This window comes from Siphateles boraxobius, unplaced genomic scaffold, assembly GCF_051911475.1.
Source record: "Siphateles boraxobius isolate OS27281-9 unplaced genomic scaffold, OSU_SipBor_1 7, whole genome shotgun sequence".
NCBI lineage: Eukaryota > Metazoa > Chordata > Actinopteri > Cypriniformes > Leuciscidae > Siphateles > Siphateles boraxobius.
This window is the reverse complement of record NW_027509197.1, coordinates 17,401,288-17,418,763: the sequence shown is the minus strand read 5'-3', so window position 1 is coordinate 17,418,763 and position 17,476 is coordinate 17,401,288. Positions and strand designations below refer to the sequence as shown.

The 17,476-nt window shown below is 37.6% G+C and overlaps 1 protein-coding gene across 1 annotated transcript; it reads left to right on the top strand.

Moving 5' to 3' along the window:
- The first annotated feature begins 538 nt into the window (after nucleotides 1-538).
- On the top strand, nucleotides 539-16,008 carry arl5a (ADP-ribosylation factor-like 5A). The gene is made up of 6 exons (XM_077217123.1): nucleotides 539-908; nucleotides 7,288-7,348; nucleotides 9,236-9,383; nucleotides 9,460-9,543; nucleotides 11,641-11,792; nucleotides 15,480-16,008. Exons 1-6 carry the CDS (start codon nucleotides 863-865, stop codon nucleotides 15,526-15,528), a joined length of 540 nt encoding a protein of 179 aa, XP_077073238.1. The 5' UTR covers nucleotides 539-862; the 3' UTR covers nucleotides 15,529-16,008.
- The last annotated feature ends 1,468 nt before the right edge of the window (nucleotides 16,009-17,476 follow it).

Below are 17,476 nucleotides of genomic sequence, written 5' to 3'. Positions count from 1 at the left end.
GGACGCCCTCTACTGGCCTTGCTCAAATCCAACGCCATCCTTTATTTAGATATATTTATTTAAATAATCAAGCTTCTGACGTTTTAAGAAAAGAAAAAAACTTTAGATGAGTTGCTTAGTCGGGGGGAAAAAAATGTATATTTTAACTTCATAAATCACAAATAAATAACAGCAGTTACTCAGTCTGAACGTGAAGCAGCAAGTCCTTAATTAAAAGGACAGTTTTGAAAAATCCGATTAAATTATTTTACAAATGTAAGCCTAGGAGTTGCACAACTGATTGCAATATTGTGTCTTTTTTGCCATCTCTTGTCTTTTTTTATACATAGATCAACTGTCTCACTTTATTATACATGCACGCAAGTAATGCTTTCTCAGTCCACTATGCTTTCAGTGAGAGTGTGGCTGTATCTCAAAACCTAGTGACCTGCCTATCTAGACATCATTCCCTTACAGCCCAAAAGTGCCGAACATTCGCGTTAGTGTGCTGTTCAGCTAGGCTCCGCACTAGCTTTTAAGACAGACAGGTCGCGAGTGAGACTTCCGGTGAGTGTTGCGTGGCTGTAAACTGTTTTGATTGAGTTCAGCGTTTCAGATTCAGACGCTCGTCTCTGCGGCAGAGCCAAATGAACGCCCTCGTTTCATTTACCTCCAGACATGACAGCACTGCAATGATGCAGTATTTAGATATCCCATCCTCACGAGACATGGATAACATCCACTGGAGAATATTAAAGGAGTGAATAACTGTTACCGTGAGCACTATTTTGTACTGAACCGGATTGTTAGCTTAGCTGGCTAGCAGATAGATTTTCAGTCTCTGCTGCTGCTGGGTGGTGTTGCCCGAGGACGGACATCAGCGATGGGAATCATTTTTACAAAGTTATGGAGGCTTTTTAACCACCAAGGTACGTCAAGCAGTATATTTTAAAACATAATTCGATGATATTTAAACATTGACTTGCTATATGGGTTTTTATTAGCTAGCAAGTGTTTGCTAAATTGTTACTGTAGTTTCGCTTTAAACCAGAGACGCTGGTGCTTATAAAAGACTTATATACGTTAATTATAAACATGTTGTATATACATTCTTCAAGGTAGAAATATTCTGTGAACGACTGTCATTACATTAAAACAGTCGGTAAGGCTTCAATAAACTGGCTAATATGGTTTCAGACTGGCTGTTGACAGATACTCTGCTGTCAGGGTCGATCTGTATTTGTGTAGGATGGAGCCCTGATATCTTTATTTTTCACTAATAGATAATTGTTGTGTAACGTGTCAAGCACTGTGACACGCTTGTGTAATTCTCATGTAAGATTAAATGTGATAGGAAATGTAACGTTATTTGTTCGCATTTTACCGTTGCTGTGGGTAAAATATTGATATTATATTCCCTTATACGTGTTTGGTTTTACGTACTTCGTCTGGTATTGATAACGTATAACATAACTCACCAGTGAGGACATATCAATATAAAGTGAATGTGAAAACCAAATATCAGCACTGAGTATAGATTAACATGCACCAGAAATATGAATTCAAAAGTGAAACACCCATTGCAGTACTCTTGGCTTTTTTTAGCTAGGTCATTTGTGCCTCTTTCCTCTGTGATATGTGCATGCTGGGCATTTTGAAACACTGGTCAGCCTGTGTGTCTCTGACAGTGGTTTAATCCTTAAAGCGCTGGAGTTTGTGTCAGCATTTCTTGTTACACAACGTCCATGTGATAGACAGTGGTCTCTCATTTATAATAAATGCTGTGGGATATTCATAAAGCATAATCTTGTTTGAAAGACTTTCACATCAGTGAATGAGGTACTGAGCATGTGCAAATTGCAACATAACCCAGTGGAACATTTCTCTTCAGTTCTTCTCACCTTACTCATTAGCTGAATAGATCATTGTGATATGGGTGAGCCGTGTAACACGAGAGTTTAGAGATTGTTGCCTGCAGTCAGATGCAGTACCATCAGTCTGTATTAATTCAGATGTAGTTTAGATGTAGTAGGAAAAAAAATGTTTTTGAAAGAAGACTCATATACTGACCAAGGTCAAAGGCTGCATTTATTTGATTGAAATACACAGTAAAAAAAAAAAAAATAAATAAATATATATATATATATATATATATATATAATATATAATATATTGCATTTCATGGAATAGACAGAACTGATAAGATGATATAATTAGAATCTAACCTTCATACACATTATTTTTTTTTACCCCTTTGATTTTTATTTTTTTCCTCAGTTTCATGTCCCTTCTTGTGCAGGTTAGTATTCAACTTTCCAGGAGCGAACTTTGAGTTTATGACGAGAACAAATTTGAGTTTAAGAATGTCTTTGAAATGTTTCTCAGTCTTAAAGGGTTAGTTCACCCAAAAATGAAAATTAAGTCATTAATTACTCACCCCCATGCTGTACCAACCCCGTAAGACCTTCGTTCATCTTCGGAACACAAATGAAGATATTTTTGATTAAATCTGAGAGGTGGATCACTGCTACATAGGCTGCCTAAGGGAATGAAACTTGACGGCCCCGAAAGTCATTAAAGAAAATGTTTAAATATTCCATGTGCTTTGTCTGGTGGCTCAACTATAAGTTTATCAAGCAACGAGACTACTTTTTTTCCGGAAAAAACCCCCATAAATAACGACTTTATTCGACTATTCCTTTTCTTCCTTGTGGGCCTGAGACGAGAGTTCAAGAGATTTCTACGACGCATGCGCGAGAACTGAACAAGAAGTATTAGAAGAAGAACGTCCTCTTCTCAGTTCTCGCGCATGCGTCGTGGAAATCTCTTGAACTCTCGTCTCAGGCCCACAAGGAAGAAAAGGAATAGTCGGATAAAGTCGTTATTTTTGTTTTTTTCCTCGCACAAAAAGTATTCTCGTCGCTTGATAAACTTATAGTTGAGCCAGTGTAGTCACATGGAATATTTAAACATTTTCTTCAGTGACTTTCTGGGCCGTCAAGTTTCATTCCCTTAGGCAGCCTATGTAGCAGTGATCCACCTCTCAGATTTAATCAAAAATATCTTCATTTGTGTTCCGAAGATGAACGAAGGTCTTACGGGGTTGGTACAGCATGGGGGTGAGTAATTAATGACTTAATTTTCATTTTTGGGAGAACTAACCCTTTAAGGTTAAATGTTTGAAAGTTAACACCGTAAATGCAACCCCGTATTGTGATGAACCGGCTGTTTCGTCTTTTTGTTTTGGTTGTCAACTTTGTACTGTGTTGCCACTATGTATCACTGTGTTTATGCCTTGCAAATAATAAAAATTCTGTGAGGTATTGAAAATTGGTGCTGTGACTTCTACAAATAATCTGATGTCACATATTGAAGTTGCCTGGCCCGTTACATAGGTTATGATTAGTTGAAATTGCACAAATGAAATGACTTGTGTTGTGATATTTGTAAGCAAACTAGAATGGTCTGAAAATGATACACATCATATTCCACAGTTTTTACAGTTTCCAAAAGCTTTATTTAAAGCAGTATAATTTACAGATCATTGTTATTAAAAAAAGTGTTTTGGTTTGGTTTTTGTGAAGAGATTGTTTAGATTATTTAATGTGTTGTGGTTGTGAACGTTAAAAGTACTGGGGAAAAAAACTTTTATTGTTGAAACTTCTCTTGTCTTTGAGTTCAGAGAGAAAGAGAGATCTGGAATCATGTGACTTTAAATCTAGCCTAAATGTTAGCACAACTGTACATTTGAATGTGATACAACTCATACTTCTGTATGATCTTTTTTTTTTTTTTTTTTACTACAAAAACAAGGACTTGATATCAGGCTATTTTGTATGTTCTTGTGAATACGAGGAATGAGAAAAAGAACTAATTTAATTGAAGTGCTAAAGCACATCTTTACAATACACCTTGACCTTTGGACCCTCTTTGGCAAATGAATGCTTAGCTGACATGATTATATCAGCTTTAAACTCTTGAGTGTCATCAGTTTCAAAGTGTCTTTGTGAAAAGCATCTCTTTTCAGAATACTTTTTTATTTAGTCTTTCATCTTTAGTTTCCTTTTCTTTATTCTCCCATTCATATTGTCCATTAATCAACTTCAAGTTCAGGGCATCTTGTAATTTACAGTCAACTCCAGAATTATTGGCACCCTTGGTAAATTTGAGCAAAGGCAGCGGTGACAATAAATCTGCATTGTTTATCCTTTTGATCTTTCATTCAAAAAATTCAAAAAATTTGAATCTTTCATTGAAGTAAAACAATTGAAAGTGGGGGAGAACTCGCATCATGAAATAAATGTTTTTCTCCAATGAATTTTGGCCATAATTATTGGCACCCCTAGAAAGTATATTTTCATTTACGTTTATTTTTAGCACACCAGGATGACTAGGAGTATGAAATTGTCAAGCCATGACTTCCTGTTCCACAGGAGTATAAAAATGAGGAAACAAAAGGACATGTGTCTGTATTGTCTTAATGCTTGGTGAGGAGGATAGTTTGAGTGGCCAAAGACTCTCCAAGGATCACAGCTGGAGAATTGTTGAGAGTAGTTGAGTCTTTGGGTCAGAAAGGCTAAAATTGTTATCAAACAGCAAAGGTTTTTTGGGAGGGTTTGAAGAAAAATCCTCCTTGCCCCTTCAAAAACAAACTCCAGCATATTCAGTTGTCAGACACTACTGGAACTTCCAAAGGCACTTGGATGGAACAAAAAAAGAGAGCTTTTTGACAGCAAACCCACCAGATGGGTTTGGTGCAAACAGGGATAAACATTACCCCATGCCCATGGTTAAATATACTGCTGGATCTTTCATGTTGTGGGCCTATTTCTTTTGATGGAGGTCCTGGACAACTTGTTCAGATACATGGTATCATGAATTCTAGCAACTACCAACAGATTAAAAAAACTGACTGCTTCTGCTAGAAATTGTATAATGGGCTGTGATTGGATCTTCCATCGGGACAATAATCCAAAACAAACATCAAAATCAACACAAAAATGTGTCACTGAGAACAAAATGAAGCTTCTGCGTTCCATGGCGTTCCAAGTTCCCAAATGAGTGGTATGAACTGAAGAGAAGAAGCACCAAATGGATCTGGGAATCTGCAGGATCTGGAGAGATTCTGTATGAAGGAATGGTCTCTGATCTCTTGTCAGATGTTCTCCAAACTCATCAGGCATTATAGGAGAAAACTCAGAGCTGTTATCTTAGGAAAAGGACATTTCAATAATTGGGTGCCAATAATTGTGGCCAACGTGAAATCATTTCATAATGAATTCTGGCTGGATTGAGCGTCCAGCAAGCGTCAGTAAGCAACCAGTAGTGATCACGGCCATTTGACTGATTTAATTAGGATAACCGGCCCCAAAACATCAGTCATACAAAAGAACATAATCATAACAACAGATGCATATTAAATGAGCTAGAGAGGGAGAAACACAAAACACAAAAACTGATTTTTGCCAAGGCAGACAGCCAGCTGCCAGCCAGCCACTGACAGGTCACGTGACTGCCAGGGTCGGATGTTCATATATCGGATATGTATCTGATTTAAAACCACATTTGGAAGTGGCTCAGATCAGATGTGGGAAAATCGGATCTCGAGTAGATTTTTGTGTTTACATGTGTGCAACAAATTAGATATGAGTCAGATATGAGTAAAACATCGGATTTTTTGTGCCAATGTAATTAGTAAGTAAATTTCACCATGTGTCTTTCATGCGTGGTGGTGAAACATTTGAAAAACAATTCAACAGCAGTTGGTTGTTTCGTTTTGGATTTTGGCTTCCAACGATTATGTAAACGTGATAATAAGGATAAAATAATCATTGTGCTGCATGCCGTTCCTTTCTTTTATAGCGGTGTGCTTTCGTCCCTCCTTAAAAGCCTAAACTTAACGTCCAAATCAGGTAAATCATGTAACGTGACTGTCCTTAAACACAGTCTACTGGGGACATGCTTTATTTTAAAAAGAGTTATTAAAAGCGCATTAAACTGTGAAAGAGACTGATCCCCACACGTTTTCTGTGTGCACGCGCTGCGAGATGGAGCGGAACATGGACGAGCAAATTATAGGCTATTGGGGTTTTAGGCACTTGCATAAACAGTCAAATATACACAAATATGTCAATTTTCATCTTGGCGAGTATTTACATAAAGACAGTCAGTTATGATGATCAGTGTAGGCCTATATGCAGTGTTTTAAAGTTTAACTCAGGATTTAATTACTTATTTTGACGACTGATTGTTTAATACAATAGGCCTACTGTGTTATCAATTGTGCAAATAGTCTATAGGGTTGTTCCAGTCTGGATATTCTCGACTGTACATCTCAAAATTGGGAAAGCACGCAATTCAGATTGTGGTTTGTGATTGTTTGTTATAAGATCGTGGTATGAAGTTTCGGGAAGAGTGCCCTAGTGAACTCTGATTTAATTTCCCTTTTTCTTTTAAATGTTTTGTATCAAAATTGTACATGCATCAATTATCTGGAGTTTATTTCTAGCTAAATAAGTTTTGAATTTCACAAAATAAAGTAAAAAGGTGTCTGATATGTATTATATCAAATCTAAACCTCTATTGGGCCTTTTTGTGGACAGTGGGGCTGAAAAAAGTGCTGGCTCTTTTGCAAGTGGCAGTCAGTTAAATTAGAGATATTTGCATTAGCTATAGCTACATCTGCTTGTCGTCCATTGTCACGCATGATAAACTGGAGTATGCAAAGTTCTGTTGCAACAAAGCATTGTCTTCTCTTGTGGAAACTATTTGGCCACGTTTACACAAACCTACATGTGTTACCACGTCACCTAGTCTCTAATGCCTTTGACGTGTCTGCAGGTGCAAACAGCCATATCCGGAGCCTGTTACAGCTTGAATTGTTATAGGTTGCAGTGTGAAAGTGGGTTAATAATTGTGCCACACAGCATAATCATCATTATAATATATAAAAAAAATAGAGATGCATTGCCAAGATGCTGGGCATGAGTTCATTTTTAAAGTGTGTGGTGTATTATGAAGCAATAAATTCAGTTGGCTTATACAGCTGTATGTTTAAGTGTGCGAGGCAAAATTAGTCTAATTAATGCCAGTAGTCTATAAAACACTTTATTGTCAATAGAAAACCTTTTTGATCAAAGGATGGCACATTTCTCAGTGACACATTCAAATAACTGTCATGCATATGTTTGTGTGTTAAATATTCTAGCTAATTTGACAACATTCAAAATCAAAGACGAATGTCTGCAATGCTGGGTATGATGAAAAGTGTTTACTAAAATATTTAACAGTTTTCTGTTGTTCCCCCAGAGCACAAAGTCATTATTGTTGGGCTGGACAATGCAGGAAAGACCACCATACTTTATCAGTTGTAAGTATTGCACTTAGTTATAAATCAAATCGTTCATTCTTCATTTTATAATATAATGTAACATAATATGGCTGTAATTTTAACCGACTCCAAACTTTTGAACAGTACTGTGTGTGTGTGTATAACTATATATATATATATATATATATATATATATATATATATATACAGGTCCTTCTCAAAAAATGTGCATATTGTGCTAAAGTTAATTATTTTCCATAATGTAATGATAAAAATTAAACTTTCATATATTTTAGATTCATTGCAAACCAACTGAAATATTTCAGGTCATTTATTGTTTTAATACTGATGATTTTGGCATACAGCTCATGAAAACTCCGGACTCTGGCACCTTGATTTCCGAATGACATGCAAAATTTGCTTTCATCCGAAAAAAGTACTTTGGATCACTGAGCAACAGTCCAGGGCTGCTTCTCTGTAGCCCAGGCGCTTCTGCCGCTGTTTCTGGTTCAAAAGTGGCTTGACCTGGGGAATGCGGCACCTGTAGCCCATTTCCTGCACACGCCTGTGCACGGTGGCTCTGGATGTTTCTACTCTAGACTCAGTCCACTGCTTCCGCAGGTCCCCCAAGGTCTGGAATCGGTCCTTCTCCACAATCTTCCTCAGGGTCCGGTCACCTCTTCTCGTTGTGCAGCGTTTTTTGCCACACTTTTTCCTTCCCACAGACTTCCCACTGAGGTGCCTTGATACAGCACTCTGGGAACAGCCTATTTGTTCAGAAATTTCTTTCTGTGTCTTACCCTCTTGCTTGAGGGTGTCAATGATGGCCTTCTGGACAGCAGTCAGGACGGCAGTCTTACCCATGATTGCGGTTTTGAGTAATGAAACAGGCTGGGAGTTTTTAAAAGCCTCAGGAATCTTTTGCAGGTGTTTAGAGTTAATAAGTTGATTCAGATGATTAGGTTAATAGCTCGTTTAGAGACCCTTTTCATGATATGCAAATTTTTTGAGATGGGAATTTTGGGTTTTCATGAGCTGTATGCCAAAATCATCAGTATTAAAAAAATAAAAGACCTAAAATATTTCAGTTGGTGTGCAATGAATCTAAAATATATGAAAGTTTAATTTTTATCATTACATTATGGCAAATAATGAACTTTATCACAATATGCAAATTTTTTGAGAAGGACCTGTATATATATATATATATATATACTGTATAAAGGGGCTCTCAAGCGATTCAAGTTTATCGGCCACCTTGCACTCTAAAGACCCTTTCACACAGAGATTCCAGAAAGGACACTGATAATGTCTGCCGGGATTTGTGTGTCCCATAAAGATCCCTTAAAGACACATGACATCAGGATGTGACATGTAAATGTCTCTGCAGCATCTTCAGTTTGCTATTGATCTGCGATTTCTCTGTTGACAAACCACACTCTTGCATTTTTTTTCTGACTCGGTCATAAACTAGTGCATCGTTCCTCTAAGCTGGCGAAAGATCTCAGCTTTAGCGTCATCACTACGACACACCCCTTATGGCATTGATCATGCCTTTTGTTCATATTCTGGGACTGATCCTGGCAATGTTACCAGGTCCACATCCCAGGATTGATCCCAGGATCAATCCCGGGACGTGTTTCTGTTCGCACAGAAGCCACTCAAGCAATTATATGGCAATTTTCTGGGATCAACGTTTTGTGTGAAAGGGACTTAAGATATCAGCATCTGTATTGGCTATTAAAAAAATCTATATTGGTCGAACACTAAACATTATAAAAGTCTTTACTGTCACTTTTATATATTTACACGTGATGCCGTGATTACATCATGCAAATTACAGCCTCATTTTATAGTGCTTTCATATTTATGGTGTTGACCTATTTGTTGTTCATTTCATGCTCATGTCGTTGTTGTAATCTCCAGCTCTATGAATGAGGTGGTCCACACTTCACCCACCATAGGCAGCAATGTGGAAGAGATTGTGGTCAATAACACTCATTTCCTGATGTGGGACATTGGAGGACAGGAATCACTGCGCTCCTCTTGGAACACTTACTACACTAACACAGAGGTAGCAAACTAAGACAGCTGTAAAGTTATCTTGAATCATAAAGGCTGTGTCGCATTAACTTGTTTCTCCTGTGTAGTTTGTGATCGTGGTGGTGGACAGCACAGACAGAGAGAGAATCTCAGTGACCAGAGAGGAGCTCTACAGGATGTTAGCCCATGAGGCGAGTATATGTATGTCAGTATGAGAACTGGTATTGCATGAGTGTTCATACCATAGACTGCAAAAAAAAAATGGACAAAGTGTCTGTGGCGTCACCCATAGACTTTCTGAATAACGGTTTTGTGGCCGTTTATGGGGGGTATGGGCGGCGCCATCTTTGAAAATCTTGGGAAATCCTAACCCCGCCCACCTTCTGCCCAATCCATATATGGGTAAAAGGGCGGGCTTTGTGTGAGACTGAGCCTCTTCAGCCAAGCAGCAGCAGCCTCAGCTATCTGTAATGGTGTGTTCACACCGAACACGAATTTATTTATTTGCGCGAGTAGATTACATACAAAGTCAATGCAAAGACACGAATAGACGCATCATTCGCAAATGACGCGAATTGGGCGACGCATTTGCTGCGAACGTCTTCCGCGCAAGTTGAAAAATTGGAACTCGAGCGAATGTTCAAGCGTCTAACTAGACGCGATAGACACGTATTTGACGCTCTATTCGTGTTCGGTGTGAATACACCATTACGTTATAAGAACGACTGGCAGACTAGGCTACTTTTACAGTCTAGGGCTACTACATTCACTGCAAAGCTGCTGAAGAGTACAACCCAAAATATATTAACACTCCAATGTGGGACATATCAGTCTATTCTTATGTTACATTTATTCATTTGGCAGACGCATTTACAGTGTTTCAAACGTCAGTTATAACCATAGGTAAAGTACCTCGGATGCTAACTTATCTGAGGCGATTTAATGCTAACTGTTGCAGTGCCACTGCCCACAAACATTGATGCTAAATAGTGCTAACTACGTGAAATAGTAGTGGAATGTCACTTACCGGAAAAAAATGGAGCGTGTCGGTTAACGTTAGTGCAGTTTAAATGAAGTTTTATCAACTAAGTTCGGGAGGAGCACGTTCAGATGATTAATAAGGGGCCAGCACTTAGCAATCAATGTTAAGAGGGTATATATAGACTCAGCAGTCTTACCTCGATCCAATGACAGTTTGCACAACAGTTTGTTGTGTCAGATCTTGGCCGAGACGTCAAATTTCAGGAATTCCACTCGGCGCAGCCCGTTATCAGCTATCAATCAAGCTGTCAATCAAAGTTAACCACGCCCTTATTTGTCATACATTTTATATCTAAATACGATCTAAACTAACGAGTTAGAAAAAAATTCACCCCCCTCACAGTTGTCAGGCACTCGGAACCTATCGAAAAATACAAAAAAAGTCCATGGGACCAACCTGTAAAAACATGAATTTATGCTGTGAAAATGGACATTTTAACATGGAGTCTATGGACATTTGCTCCCTTTTGGGACCTGCCCCTAGCGGATTTTCGGTGTATTGCAGTTTTTCGCACTTCCGGGTAGATTTAATTTTTCAGATTAAAATTTTGCCGCTTGGTACATACACACATACTTGCTAAAGGGGTTGTAGTAGAAGTGGGCATTATACCGGTAGGCACGATTAACTGGTAGAAATTTTTCAACTGGTAGAGATTTTGGACTATCGTCTCTATTGCGGTTACGCTCACGTGACATTGCTGTGCTGCACGGTCACCAAAGCTTATCATTTGAATGCGTTCAGTAAGTAGAGAAAGACAACGTTCCGCTATATTTGAGCTCAGTCTGAGAGATGGCGCACATGAAGGCGATGCTCTTTTTGCCACAAAATTGGGCTTTAACTTAAAATACACAACTTCTCAAAATGACTGTCTTTGCAAGTAAACGCAGTCATTTATGTCTTGAGTGAACTTAAACAGTTGAGAAAGAAAACACAAATATATTGGATCCAAATATATCTGCTATCATCGGTGTCATTAATGTTAATCGAACAACAGAAAAAGAGAATCTCTCACTGCTCTTGACTGAATCACTTTTGTATTCAATGTTATCAACATTTTTTTATATCATAACATTATTTAAAGCAAAAGTAACTATTGTGATATATATTGTTATCGTGAAATAAAATGACTCATATCATGATTTAAGATGTTGGTCATATCGCTCACCCCTAGGTTGTACTGAGACTGTCTGGTTCGCTCTTTTGTGCCATGACTTCTTGATTCCACTTCCTCCTTTCTCTTTATTAGGATCTAAAAAAAGCTGGTTTGTTGATTTTCGCCAACAAGCAAGATGTGAAGGGTTGTATGACTGTTGCTGAGATTTCCCAGAGTCTTCAGCTTACCTCCATCAAAGACCATCAGTGGCACATCCAGGCCTGCTGTGCCCTCACTGGAGAAGGGTAAGAGCCACGACAAACATGTACATACAAATATCCAGTTCAGTGTTATGTTCAGTCGAGATGATTTAATGAGTCACAGATTGTGTAAACGTCTACTGTTCTAGTCATTTTGGCTGAATACATAACTAGCAACGATAGAAGTGATGAATCCGCATTAGGCGTCTAAAAGATGCATAGACAGCAATTGCTGTCAGACATATGCAGACATGTCCTTGGCTTTCCAGTCCATGCTTGTTTTTAATATTAATCAAGAATCTTCCATCTTTAGCCGCCTTTCCACTGCACTCAACAAACGACAGGCGATGAACCGGTAGTCATTCATTTGCAATGGAGAGTTGCACTGGGGCTGCGTGGGCTGCTGACCATCTGCGAATGTGGAATTTTTGCATCGGTTTTGAGCTTTAGATGCGTTAAAAATATTTAACTTGAGCAATTACAAAGTATTCAACATGTCGATCGGATGCATAGTATACCAAGCAAATTAGTGTGTGCTAAGCGAGAATTATTAGTACTTTTTTAAAACTTTATCAGAAGCACTTGATTTTTTTTTTTAAAGGCATGGTTATTGATAAATAATAAATTATTAATTAAAAAAAATTTGTCTCCATATTTTTACTCAAATTATTGGCAGTCATTTGTCCTATATGCATAGCTGTTTGTTATTTGCATTCATTTTTCATTCCACCATGCTGAAATTTCGTCATATAAAGGCTCTAGCTTTTGCACTCTATTGGAGACACAAAAAGAAATATTCTGTGTCTGTAAAACACTACCTGGCTCAAGTATCACTGTTTAGTGCAACATATGTGTCTTAATGGAGAAGATTTCTGAGACAGCAAGAGCTTCTCTCCAATGTTGCATTACGACTGCCACTAGGGCGAATTCCGACGTCCATGCCCAAATCTTGTGTGCAGTGGAAAGGCTGCTTTTAAGAGCTTTTAAGCAGACAGCTGTGGAAGCCCATTTCCGCACCATAAGAAAAAAATCATGCTTTGGTAAATCATAAGTAAAAATGTACATTAAAAGTGCAATGTGTAATATTTCTGAGGATCTATTGACATAAATGCAATATAAGACCCATAACTATATTTTCAGTGGTGTATAAAGCCTTGCATAATGAACCGTTATGTTTTTATTACCTTAGAATGAGACATTTATATCTCCATAACTGCGGGCATAACTCCACTTAACTGCCCCCTGCTATGGAGGTCTCGTCATGTTTCTACCGTAGCCGACAGCGAACTAACAGCACTACACAGCGCGTTTCGTCACTACCTTGAAAAGGAAGTTTTCAGTGGTGTATAAAGACCTTACTTAATGAACCGTTATATTTGTATTACCTTAGAATGAGCAGTTTCTATCTACATACACCGCGGCTCCACTTACATTGAAATGCGCCGACATGTTTCTACAGTAGCCCTAAACGGACAAATGCGTTTCGTTACTATGTTGCTCTTCGTGCAAGGAAGCAAGCTTAATTCAGCGAATAAAACACTGACACAATGATGAACAAGTAACAATAATATTCACAATAATATATAGTTTTACCGAATAATTAAATAAACATAATTTCTTAATTTATCCTTAAAGAAAAGAAACCTCATTGCTGAACTGGCTACTCTCTGCTGTCTCAGACTATGACATATGTTCCTGTTGGCCACCGTAACTTTTGTTGGTTGCAATTCGTAACCTCACCACTAGATGCCACTAAAAATCACACACAGCACCTTTAAAAGTTTAATTTGTGTTGCTATTGTCTTTTTTACTATTTCTCATTATTAAAGTTCAAAATTATAAGAAAAAAGTATCTAATTTTCAAATTACATCATAATTATTACAAACATAAAAAAGTTATAATTATGACAAAAAGTTCCAATCATAAAATTATGAAATTAAAAGTAATAATTATGCCAAAGTAGATCATTTTGACCTAGTGTGTCATAATGATTGTATCTCTAAATTTTGTAGGGCTGGGTACCGAGTTCGGTACTTTTTAGGTACCGACCGAATTGCCTCGATACTACCGAGCATCGAAACATGTCTTGTTTTTCGGTACCAAGTTTCGGTACCTAAGTGGTTAATCTAGTCAATGTCAGTGAAACAATAAACATGCAGCATGATTGGCTGTGGCGGAAAAACACTAGTTTACGCGGCTGCCCAGAGACTGGCTCGTCGCACATGAGGCTGTAGTGTGTGTGTGTAAGCGTCCAACCCAGATAGATAGAAAATATGTGGAAATGATCAAAAGTGTACCTATGTACCCGACTCGATGCCATAAGCACACGATGCAATATTTTCGACAAGATAATTGCTGCCAAGACCGGTAACACGGTAAATCTGATAAGGCACTTAAAAGCGCACATAATACACTCGAGAGTAGAAAGTTTATCCGCCTTCGACTACAAGAACTGGAGCGCGTCACATATAAACCAAAACTCAGCGTATAGGATACTTGCCTCACAGACATGAGAAATAGTTCTATATATGTTCAAAATATGTCTACTTTTAAACGAAACAATTAGAAATAAATAGTTTGATTACCTAATCCATATAGGCGCGCTCGCGTTCACTACTGCAGGGATGACGAGTCAGCATCGCAAATTCGCAATAATCATCTTTGCAACCAACACGTTTAGTAAACACTTGTTCATTAATAAACAATTAAAATATCTCCTTGCTATCGTTTCCTGACAAGTCCATAATCATTAGGGTACTTTTGCCAGTGCTTTGCGCAAGCTTCATGTGTGCTGAGCGTGAGGCATATATATCCAGCACCTCAGTAGCCTATATTTAATTCAATTCACATTTATTTGTATAGCATTTTTCTCAAAACATATCGTTTCAAAGGAGCTTTACAGAAAATGCATGTGTCTAAATTACAATTTAAAGTGATCTGTTATCAGCGGTGACTGTGTGTAATGCATTTCAATTAATTTTTATTCAGTTTCATTGTTAAACAATGCATTAAGTTAAGGCAGAAACAATGAGCTCATTGAAGTAAAGAATACATGTTGTTAAATGAGTAGGAAACATAGAAAACATTAGCATTGGTGCTTTTTTACAGACTCAAAATATGAGTGTAAAAAAAGTCAACAAACTGAAAAAATAAAAGTGTTTTTTTTAGGTGATGTTATATTGATAAAATTGGTATCGAAAAAAGTATCGTTCAGGAACCGGTATCGAAGTCAAGGTATCGGTATCGAAATTTTTTTACGATACCCAGCCCTATAATTTTGACTAATCTCATAATTATGATGTACCAAAGCATGATTTTTTTTTCTCATGTGGCAGTAATATATGCCTATATATAGGCAACCCTTGCTGGCCAATGCAGAATTTCACAATGTATCAGTAAAGCAAATTCAAATTGTACCTTTCTAACCCCATTCTGACTGCTTTGTGGATGCATGCGGATACCTGGATGCACAGAAAATAATATTTAAAATGTGTTGCCATAATATGATTGAGAAGGTCTGTAGATTTCATAATGGAATGTTAGAGCGGTCATTAACGTTTACTGAAAAGACTAAACTGCACCTCATTTTATGACCAAGGTCATTAGTTCCGAGGCCTTTCCCTGACTAACAGGCAGAAAGCACAAATGTCTTTCTTTGTCTTCTTTAGAGAAAGACAGAAAATAGTAGCATTGTTAACTGCCCGAGCTGAATGTCTCTTTCCTGTCCGCAGGCTCTGCCAGGGTCTAGAATGGATGATGTCACGGCTGCGAGTAAGATGACCTCAGGCTCAGACCGCAGATAGCAGTTTGCTCTCTCTGTCTTTACCACCGGGTGTCGCTCACTGTGAATGTGACTCCGCTACGTCACCGGAACCCGTTTGATTAATTTATTACAGATTATTGAGAACTGTGAATGAACAATCTGTAACTAACTCACTAAAATAAGTCAGGACTTGCGAGACCACATAAACCCAGTGTTTTTCTGCACGGATGGCCATTGAAAGAGGAATAGGGTGGCACAGACCTTGGACTAAGAGAACTTGTCTCTAGCTGAGCGGATTCCTCCCTGGAGTGGCCTCGCTGCTTTATCCATCTACCTGACATGGTGTTGCCCTGTGTGTGCAGTCCAGTATTTTCATTAACCTTGTGCCTGCACATGACTCTCTGTCTCCTCTGGGTTGAGGAGACACATTACCATGCAACGGCAGACTGCACTCATGTAAAATACAACTAAATAAAGTGTTTTTATCTGTCATGACAGATGTTTCACAGATTTTCTTATTACCCCTCACTGATTTACAATGCTGAAGTACTTGGTTACGTTCCACAGCTCTTTTGCCACCTCTAGGGGGCATTGCATGGTTTGAAAGGAGAGTGTCTCTTTTTAAAAATAAATTTAATTAGTACATGTTTAACCTGAACAAAAACCTGATATGGTTAAGGAGGATCTGAACTTAATCTGGATAGAACTTTGTGTAGTAAAATTATAGCATTTTAATACATATCACAGAGTAGACCTTACACATATTATTATCACTGAATTTGGACCTAATTTTGTAATTATTTGCACAGATAATTACTTTTTAAACATTTACATTGTAAAGGGAAAGTGTTTTGTATATTTTTATGTGTGTAGATTTTTTGCAATTGAATTCTGTGTCACTGGTGGCAAACTGCATTTTAAATCTAGTGCTTAAAAACTGGTCAAAGAATATGCAGAATGCCTTATTTACTGCATTGTCTTTAAATTAGGCATTGGTAATCGGTAATGTGGATCATCACAGTGAACAGACCTTGACATTTGACAGACTTTTCTTTTTAGAATCTCTACATAAGATGATCTCATGTAGAACTTCAGTGCCTCATAATGATGTTTAAAACACAACTATCTTGATAGTTATTTGTGCATCCACCTGAAGCAGGACTACACACTTGATAGGGTTGTTAGTACTCAACCTGTTGATGTTGCGGTGCAGCTTATATTTAAATTTAATTTCATTAGTCATGGTAAACAGGTTTTCTCTGGCACCGTATCTGGATTTGTGTTTTGAAATGCTGTTTCCCTGAGTGAGAGATATTGTTTTTATTTAAATTAGGAGTCATTGAAAGTGTTTTAATACCCATCCTCAGCTGTTCAGACCCCCTTATTACTTACTCATTTTCCAGTGACTAAGCTTTATGGCACTCAAAGCGTCATGTCACTGGATTCAAGTATTCTTCATAAGCTATTCCTGGATGAAATTATTGATTTTCCACCCTGTTAATATGTACTAATTAGTCCAATCTTTAAAATATTAACCCAATCAATATTACATTTGTTTTATTATTAATGCCAACTTGTGCCACCCACCTAACCCCCTGTTAGGCAAATTGCATGGAAAATCAATAAAATGTTCAAATCTTAAAGTATGTGCCAGTTGAATAGAATCATCAAACTAGAGTTCATCTCCCTTCAAATTTCCTCCCTGTTTGACCCCATTTTTGTATATTTTATTCATTTGCAAGCCAGGAATATAGAGAAAATTAATTGATGATATTTCTATCCTGTTAGTCCATGACTGTTTCTTTTTATATTTTAAGTTTTAATTTTAAGCTTTGTTGTGTGTTTTGTCATTTGTTTAAATATTTATTTTAATTATCAGTTATTTTAGAAGGCCTGTCAAGTTAAAATAAATGAAAATGAGAATTGTTACCTTAGCATCTAGCTGAAAAAAGATACAGTTTTTAA

Coding starts and splice junctions, on each gene's coding strand:
- arl5a (XM_077217123.1), top strand. CDS start 863: ATGGGAATCATTTTTACAAAGTTATGGAGGCTTTTTAACCACCAAG. Junction 7,349..9,235: donor ACCACCATACTTTATCAGTT/GTAAGTATTGCA, acceptor TGTAATCTCCAG/CTCTATGAATGAGGTGGTCC. Junction 9,384..9,459: donor CTTACTACACTAACACAGAG/GTAGCAAACTAA, acceptor TCTCCTGTGTAG/TTTGTGATCGTGGTGGTGGA.